The sequence below is a fragment of the Triticum dicoccoides genome, chromosome 4B (assembly GCF_002162155.2).
Source record: "Triticum dicoccoides isolate Atlit2015 ecotype Zavitan chromosome 4B, WEW_v2.0, whole genome shotgun sequence".
Lineage (NCBI taxonomy): Eukaryota > Viridiplantae > Streptophyta > Magnoliopsida > Poales > Poaceae > Triticum > Triticum dicoccoides.
The window spans coordinates 558,583,451-558,593,148 of NC_041387.1; the positions used below are offsets into that span (position 1 = coordinate 558,583,451).

Below are 9,698 nucleotides of genomic sequence, written 5' to 3' on the forward strand. Positions count from 1 at the left end.
GATTTACTTAGTATTACAGGAGTTGGATCCCGTCTCAGTGTTTGATCTATTTAGGATTGTTGGAGTTATATTTTGTATGGTCTGACCAGATTGTGTTTTGATTGCTTGTGGGAATGGTCTCAGGAGACAGTGATTTTACCGGTGTCTTTGGACATCTCTGGCGCTCCGGATGCTACCACTGTTAAGGACGCCGTGACCAGTAGTCCACCAGTCCGGCGTGTGTTGATGATGCCTGCAGGGGATGACGGGCCAGAGATGCATGCTCTTATTCCAGAGCCATCTCTAGGATACTCTCCTAATGCCCGGAGCAATGGTACCGGCGTTCATCATCAGAATGGCCGTTTTGGTTCCCATCCTCATGGCCGAGGTGGCAGTTATGGTGGGGGGAGCAGAAGGGGTAATGGTGGAGGTGGTAGTCGCCATGGTCATGAGCACCATGGTGGGTTTGATGGGCAACGGCGTGGTGGCGGCCGTAGAGATGGACATGGGCCAGGGCACCAGCATCGTGTTCACCAGCCATCGTACATTAGGGCTCCTCCTCTGGCTGTTTTAGCGGCGGGACCTCCCACACCACCATTTGCTGGCCCTGCTACTCCACAGACACCACCTTATGGAACTGCTGCTCCACAGACACCACCTTATGGGGCGCCTATGGGATTCCCTGGTATGTTATTCATGCTCTTTGTGAGAACATGGCTTTGTGCGATTGTTATGTCACCTTAATTTGCTTTATCTTAAACAGCAGAGATGGCACCTCATGTTTACTATTTTGCCGTGCCCCCTTCGGATGGTCTTCAAGCCCTTCCTTCTGCGCCTCCTCCACCAACCCCTCCAGCCATGCTAATTTCTCCACTGGAACAACTTCAAAGGGACCTACTGGTGCAGATAGACTACTACTTTAGGTATTTCTCTGTCTGTATTTATAGAAAAACAGTTTGCCACCACTGAGGTCATTTTATTAAGACGCTTGCTCATTTTTTGCAGCGATGAAAATTTGTGCAAGGACATATTCTTGAGGAGACATATGGATGACCGTGGTTGGGTGCCATTATCCTTGATTGCTGGCTTTAACCAGGTTAGTTTGCTGGTTTTACACGGTGGTTTTATTTTAGAAAAATCCCCAGTTCTTTCTTGCTTTGCTACTATAATCCAGCAGTCTATTTGGAAACTTGTCAATAGTCTAGTAATGTTCTGGTCACCTTCTATAGTTGTTTACTTGCTGATTGAGTGGGAGATGGAGAGTCGGCATTTAGCATTTTTTATCCATTCAAACTGAATTTGCAGGTTTGCTATTTTGGTATCAGTTAACATTGGATGTTTAGTAATGGTGTGGTTGATTTTCTATAAGTTGGACATTGGATGTATAGTTATGGTGTGATTGATATAACTTGGGTAAAGAGCTTTACATCATGCCTAGAAAATTTAGACCCTGCCACATGAAGCTACAGTTGCATCGGAATTCGGTTCCTGCACATCTTAAACTAGATAAATCTGTTCCAAGTTAATTTTTTATGATTCTTTCTTCCCCTGTTACCTGATGGGTGTAAGTTCTTGGGTTACAAGAAGAGACATACTCAAATACTCTTTAAATGTAGCCTTTTGTTGTGGATTTCAATAAATTGAAAGCTGAGAACTTGTATTCTGTGTAATTTGATGTTCATGATTGCATTGCCCATACACAAATAGTAGCATTGACGCTTCTAAGTAACATCAAATAAAGAGCCTCAATCTATGCAATTATTCATGAACTTTCGAACTCTACCCATGATAGTTAGTTAATTCGGTGCACTGTGTGCTCCAATGCTTGGTTTATGGTGCTCTGTAAGTCCTAGTTCTTCTGTCCAAATGCAAACACTGAACCTTGTGATTCTTTCTTCTGCTTTTGGCAAATCACTTCCTAACATTGGCACCTGTGTTCTGTTATCTGAGCTCCCTGCATTCAAAAATATAGGTCGTCTTAGGATGTGTGCATTTATTGCTTGCAAATGAAATCATAACATGGAAATTTACACCAAGATAATTTAAATTCCGGTTCGGATGCAACTTGAACATGAATTGACACTTGTTCCTTCAAACTAAAGAAATTTATCACGTGCTTCTGTACTTGATTGTTAGAGTTTCAAGAGAATGGAAATAGAATCTTGATAAGCTAATTCCTGTATCCATTACAAATGCTAATGTTCGAGTAAGACAACTACATAGTAGAAATTTTCTGGATAATGATGATTGGAATAGAGAAAATAAAACATTGAAGTAGCCCATAGTTGTTCTGTAGTAGCAATGTTTGGATGAATGATCAGTATAGAGGAAATGGAAAATTGAAGTTTTATGTAGTGGTTTGTATTGGACGGACTTAGACACGACACTCTGGACATCGATAGCAACATTTTCATGAAAACAATTGGCATTATAATGTTACTAACATGACAATATAGTGAAACAAAAATGTGTAACTTGCATTTTTTCCGAGCAACCAGCAGGAGCGCTGCCTTCACACTAAGGACTGCCACTAGTGGATAACATGAATTTAGGAAGTACGCTGTCCCTGAAATAATATCTAAATTCTTTTTTTTTGAGTTGGAAAATAATATCTAAATTCCTGGGGTCTGCTATGAATATCTATGATCTGGTTACATGAATATAGGAAGTACAATGTCTCTGAAATAATATATAAATTCCTTCTTTTGAGTTGGAAAATAATACTCCCTCTGTTCCGAAATATATGATGTTTTGGATATCTCAATATGGACTATGTGCGGACTGAAATGAGTGAAAAAACGCATCTATACACATAAAAAAAAGTGGAACATCTTATAATTCGGGACGGAGGGAGTAACTAAATTCCTGGGGTCTGCTATGAATAGAGGAGCGCTGCCTTCTCATTAAGAAATGGATATAGTATTTGCATACTATTTACAGACTGGTGGTCATGTTTTTGGGTGGAACATGTTGAAATTCACCGTCTCTCAAAGGACTACTGCTTGTGGTCGTGTGCACCACCAGTGCGATAACATGAATATAGAAAGTACCTTCTCCATGAAATAATATCTAAATTCCTTAATTTTTAGTTGGAAAGTAATATCTAAATTCCTAGGTCTGCTATGAATATGTATGATCTGGTAATGTTGCACTTGAATTCACCTTAGCTTCTGCTACCACAGATTTATATGAACTTTGCATGGACTGACGGTTTGTGTTCCTTGTAGCTCCACCTGTAACATCTATGCTGGCTCACCACTCCACAAGCCATCCATTGTTTTTCAATATATCTTTATATTATTGTTTATTGTAGAGTGCATATGTATCAACACTTTATTGGTAGCACATGCAATGAAGTTCTGTTTTGGGCAATTCCTGCCACTCTGTCATGAAGTGTCTGCAGTTAAAAAGTTTTTTTCTGGATGGAAATAGTTGAAGACTGTCACTCGTATTTACACAAGGCTTGGAAGAATGTCGCTGCTATATATATAGACAATGGTCTTCACTTTAAAGGAACCTATACTTAGTTTAACTCACTTATAAACTTTAAAGCGTTGACATAGAAAAGCAAGTTAAATTTTCAAACAATTTTTTTTCCATTTTTTCTTTTTTTAACAGTTTTGGTCTTGCTCATATATTTGCTAGAATTTTGCGATCCCCAAAAGCCGCCATTTTGGACATTAGCAATTTCAAATCTCAAAACTATGACTAGTAATTTTTTAATATATTTAGATTGGATACTTGAAAATTATGTGTACATTTGTCCCAAAAAGTACTTCCATGATAATATAATTTTGTGAGTTATATAAATAAAGTACATGGGAGATTAATTGTCAACATAGAGACCTAACATGACAACTATTAGGGTATCGGAGGGAGCATTATTCTTTTATTTTCTCTTGTCAGCATGATTGTTTGATGTGATTAAGCTTTCTCATATTGTACCCAACAAACTTAAAGTCGCATGATGCCAGTTTTATTCCCAAGGTTGAGAATGATTGCCTTTTCCTCTTGTGTATCCAGAATACCATCTCCATGACTCCATCTTCTTGTCATGTTGACCTGAAAACTTTTGATTGTCTGTTATGCTTGTCTTCTGGATTAGTCATTTGCTTGTTTAAATGTTGTGGATTTTTGCGTCATTCTGTCCTGGATGTGCATTATTTTTAATAGTTGAGGTAAGCAAGAGAGTGGTATGGCCCATAAGGTTGCCAAGTGAATGTTCTTGTTTTTCTTTTCACTAGTTATAGTTTTGCAAGGCAGGAGATCGATCTAGTTAGGAATGTACAAATGCGATTTGTTAGGAAACTAGAGATCCTCTTTCCCAGCACCAAGTCAGACTTTTCTATCCATGTGTATTATGCAATCAATGAGAATTATCAACTACTAGTATAGTCATATTCCCTGTCCCCAAACTTTTCTCCCTCTCATCCGCGGAGCCATGGCTCTAGCCTCACTCCTTGAAGCCGTACCCTCATTGCTACACTCCTTGGTCCTAAGATCCTTATCAGCCATAGCATGTGTCACTTACCATACACAAACTACTCTGAAAGTGGCTTGCACAAATTTTCATTGTAGAGCTAACAAATGGCTCGTTAAAAGATTTGGAGATTTCAAGTTCGAAAGGGAGCCATTTCTTTTTTCTGCTAGTCTATTTTGTTTTGTAGCTGCCAGGTGTATTGTGCGGATGACGGTTTGCCCTTGTTCTACACTATACTTCATTAAGCATTTATAGCTGTGAAAAATTGTGCTTGTGCATTTGTTGCGATACCCTTTTTTTCGAAAGCTACATCTGTTGCTATATCAAAGGGTCATTGCCTAGTAAATGCGGTGTTCTTTTCTGAGCATAATGAGATGAGACAACTCTATCCAGAATATTCAAAAAATATATTTTGCTTTCTCTTTTTACAAAAAAAAAGAACAGATTGCTAAACTAAATTATTTTGCACAGGTCCAAAGGCTCCTATATCGTATTGGACAAGTCAAAAACTTGACCAATAGTTTACAGTTTATCTTGGATACAGTCATGCAGTCTACTGTGGTGGAAGTACAGGTAATCAATTTTCTGACATCATTTGCCATGATTTGACAATCTAAAATTAAACTTAATTGGTTGATGCTATAAATAACTTATAAACAACCGATTAAGCACAACTCTAGAAGGGTTGAACATGATATTCTAACACATCTTGCCATGTTGAAGATGTATGCGTTTGTAGGAGTGTTCCAAAGAAAATGGCTTCTCTTTTTGAACTCAACGATGCTAAGTTTGGTCTATAATCTTCACAAATATAGATACCATGATTTAGATTCATTTCAAAATGTTTGTATCTCCTCCTTCAATTATGGCCTACTATGTCACTCTTTATGCAATACCAGCGGGGCATAGCTTGTATATGTCCACCTTTGGTTACAGACAACTAGGTAAGAATATTATAGTGCATGCCCTGTTTATGTCCAGATTATCCTTCTTGTTTATTCTTGTTTATCCTCCTTGATGGCCAACCACACAATGGGATCTTGAAGCGATTGCTTATAGCATTTTTATGATTCTACTACATGATCTCATATTTCACCAGGCTGTTTTTTTTTAATTTTATCACACATGAATAGAACACCACATTTCACTTGCAAAGTTCCTTTGATTAACAAAAAAATTATGTTAATTACAAGTCTAGGCTGCCATTTGGCATGTCAGATTGCACTTTTAAACACTACTACAGTTGGCAGCTTATTGTCACAATTCTTATGTAAACTTGCAATGAAGGTCACTTGAACCAGTCACATTCCAGTTCACTCGCCGCTTTCCTTAGTCGTACACGTATATTGCCGCATGCTCCCTTTTGCTCTGTATTTAACATTGATGACAAAGAACCCTGAATATGACCACTCTTTATCAAAATATTCCTTAGGTGACATACTACAGTCAGACCACAGTTCCCATTGAAAGGCTTAACTTTTTTCTGCTTTGTTAGGGTGACAAAATACGGAGGCATGCAAGATGGGAGATTTGGTTGCTTCCCAGACCAAATTATTCTGATGGAAATTCTTCTGGTTCACGTTCCCCCGTGACATCCAACATTGATTCATTGGCGTCTCAGTTTCAATCTTTTGGACTTGAGGGGACATACTATCCTCGTGAAGCTCTCCTTACTAGATCAGCAACTTCAGTTAGTATAGGCTATCAAGCACCTACCTTCAGAGGACTACACAGCAATGGCAGTGGACCCATTTTTGGGCAGCAGACCGAGAGAAGTTTACTCAGAAGTGATACTTTTTGATACACAACAAAGAGATGCCGAGTTTTCACTGGTTACGGCATGCTCAACTCTTCTACTTCGGATGAGGAATGAAGATCCAGTTTGTTCGGAAAAAGGGAGCATAAAAACACCCAAAAAAATTAAAAAATGTAGATGGACATACAAAAAAAACCAAAAAAAACCAGAAAACTATATATAAAAAAGAATAGCAAGTGCTATGTGTGACTTCTGAATATTTGCTTTTTCGGATATGTGTGTTATTATGTCGGGTTTCTGCTTTAATGGACAGTTTGTTCTCTGTGTATACTCTGTTATCTCAGACGTCATGACTGGTACCGTTCAGGCCTGTTGAGACCAGACAATTATATATAAAAAAAGACATTTCTAATACTGCTTTATGTTTTGTTCTGCAAATTTATTCCTCTTGTGTAGTGTTTATGCTGATTTGATGGTTGATTATATTATGTTTCGGTGACAATTCTCCATAGTTGTCTCAGCATGTTGCTAAAGCCAACCTGCCACCTGTTTGGCTGATCACCAAATCTTCTCTGACACGTCTCGACATCACCAAATGTCCGAGGACAGCAATCGGGGCAGGCGACCTTTTTTTAACGGATCTTTTCAAAAAAAAAATGGATGAAATTCATGCTAGACTGGATGACATTTGTTAAACATTGATATATTACGACCAAAAGGGACAAAATTTAACAAGGTTTCACTTCACAATGAAATCTAAAACTTTAAAAACAAAAAATTATGTGTGGTACCGATGGTGATGAAACTTAACAAAGTTTCACATGGAGGTCTCTGCGGTGGTCGGGCCTCAACAAGCGGGGGTTCCTCCAGGATCTAGGATGGTGCGACATCCAACCGCCTAAAAAGGATGGTGCGACGTCCAACCGCCTGAACAACGCCTGACGTTGCGTATTGCGCCGTTCAAGGTGCGCTACCTCGAAGGGTGCCAGGGTGGCCATCGTCAATGTGGAGGAGCCGCCGCCATCACCACCGAGGGAGTAGGTGAGGCGGCCGCGCGCCTTGGAGATCGCCGGGAGGGCGACAACTCCTGCATGTCGGTCAGGCGCCACTGGCTCCTGGACTGCGGATGGAGTGAGGACCATGACCCCTTCTTCACGGCAGTCGGGCGTCACTGGCTCCCAGACTGCCAATGGGGCAGGGACATCGGCGTGACCTCCTTGTCGTGGTGGAGACGGCTTCGCACCAGGGACGACGATGACTCCTTCACGCAGTATCCCATTTGTACGTCACTATTGCGCGGGAGCGACGGGGATAGTGACGCTGCATCATGATTGTAGCGCGACCGCTCCAACAACAACTCCATCTGTCGCGCGAACTCCTTGTTCGTTGCGGCGGCCTCAACGAGGAGGGACGACTGCTGCTGCTCTTTGTCATTCAAGGAGATAGAATTCGGCTTCACGTGTGAGGGAGCGGTTGATGCAGATAAGCCCGGAGAACACGGAGCCAGTGGGGGTCGCGGAGAACCACTTCGAGCCGTTCGACTTCAAATTTGGGGAGGGGAGAGGAGAGGCGGCAGTGTAGGGTTTGCGTCCATGGGCGGACGGCTTAAATATGCGAGGCAAGCGAACCGGATCTGCTTCAATGCGGGTAGCGTCGGAGTAAGCTTCTCGGCCGACGCACCGGTGCGAATACTGGGCAGGCGATTGGCTGGTCGGCGGGCATGAATGTGTGTAGGGAAACATCCCATCGTCTACTTTGACCGGCATGAATGTGGCGCGAAGAGCGGAGTGAGGGTTCTAGACGGAGCGACACGAGGGTTTTCAACATGGGCCCATGTTGTCGGATGCGTACGTGGCGGAGGTCCAGACGCCCATAAACCTCCCCTATGTTTAGTTCTGGTTTATGGAATTTTGGACGTCGAGACTAGTCCGAATAAATTTGGTGACCAACGATTGGATGTCAAAAATGACCGAACTATCAATACGGGTGATTTGGTGACCCGAGTTAGAGTTGCCCTTAGCCATGTGGTTCTTAGCAACAAAGCTGATGCCACCGGATCTTCGTTGAGACTGATACGTCCTTTCACATGAGAACAACATAATTATCTTACCAATCGATTCGAAATTCAGAACAACTCTTTCAGTGCAAAGTTTAAACAAACCAAGATTGTTTAGCAGACATACAATATACAATGGTCTTGTCTGAAGTACATAACCACAGAGGGATAGGGCTTTGGAACGAGAACGAGCAGCCACGGGGACTACGAGGGCTTGGGAACAATGATGAGCGGCAGAGTACGCCTTAACGTGGTTGATGTTGGAAATATGAGCAAATTACTACGAGTTTTAAACCGAATAAACAGAAGATAAATCATGACAGCACTAACAGAGATTAAACTAATCATGTGAATTAGCATAGCGGATGAACATATCACATCTAGGGCACATACTAGAAACATGAATTCTACCACGATCTCGAACAGGAAAGATAGAATCACATACGGTGCAGCGGGAGCAGCACCGCCGGCGTTGACGTTGTCGCCCATGTCGTCGAGGATGAGGTTGCCGAGGTCGGGGAAGAAGTCATCGTTCGCGAAGTCGTCGTTGCCAGCAGTCGCGCGGGTGCGCTCCCCAAAAACCTGATCGCCCCTCTCCCGTACAGGATCACGAGAGGCGGTGTTCCGGAGGCCTGCTGTCCCTTCTCCCGGTGCACGCCGAAAGAAGGGATGGAGAAGACTTGTTTGGCGGCGCAATGATCTGGAACGTGGTGAGAAACCATACGAAGCGGCGGCGGCTAGGGTAGACGTCTGCCTGACTATATAGTGCGGGCAGGGTAGGTCGTGGGAGTAAACCCCACGTCCGAGTCATCACGATCCAAAATAATCGAAAACGGTTCAGTAATTAATGCATCCATTAATTATTAATTAATGACTCATTAATTTTTCTTGAGCAGCAAAAATATAGACAACGTGCATAGCTTTGTCCTCGGCTCGGCTCAATCCCGCAACCCACGGCGCGTCGTGACGAGGCGAGGCGTGGCGTGGCGAGGCGAGCGAGGAGGAGGAGTGCGCGTGTATGTCTCCTCTTCTCATGCCCATACAAATGGTAGAAGAGCTCACCTTATAAAGTGGTGCAAGTCTTTCTCAACTTATGAGGTGGGACTAAACTTTAGCCTCACTCACTCCACTCACATGTGTGCATGAATGGGCCAAGAGAATTTCAGAATTTTAGTTGGGCTTTGGGCCAAAGGCCTACTAGCAAATTCCAACAATCCCCCACAAAGTCTCATTGGCACATCTCATCATTTAGTTCCAAAACATTGTTTATATACCTGTGCTTAGTGGAGACTGTGAAGTTGAACTTCCACTTAGAGTTTTATGCTACACTAGATCACAACTTGAATAGTGGACTATGCCTTGAACTACAAGTTTTCTGCGAGACTAGTTTCACACAAATTCTTGACCGATACTTGGCTGCCGCAAGG

The 9,698-nt window shown here is 42.2% G+C and overlaps 1 protein-coding gene across 1 annotated transcript in view; it reads left to right on the forward strand.

The window, feature by feature from the left end:
- LOC119291450 (la-related protein 1B-like) overlaps positions 1-6,629 on the forward strand; it is a 7,674-nt gene extending 1,045 nt beyond the window's left edge. The window contains exons 3-7 of the mRNA XM_037570203.1: positions 124-664; positions 743-902; positions 985-1,075; positions 4,931-5,032; positions 5,955-6,629. Coding sequence (XP_037426100.1) covers positions 124-664; positions 743-902; positions 985-1,075; positions 4,931-5,032; positions 5,955-6,260 — 1,200 coding nt within the window. The 3' untranslated portion in view covers positions 6,261-6,629. The remainder of the gene's footprint in view (positions 1-123; positions 665-742; positions 903-984; positions 1,076-4,930; positions 5,033-5,954) is intronic.
- The last annotated feature ends 3,069 nt before the right edge of the window (positions 6,630-9,698 follow it).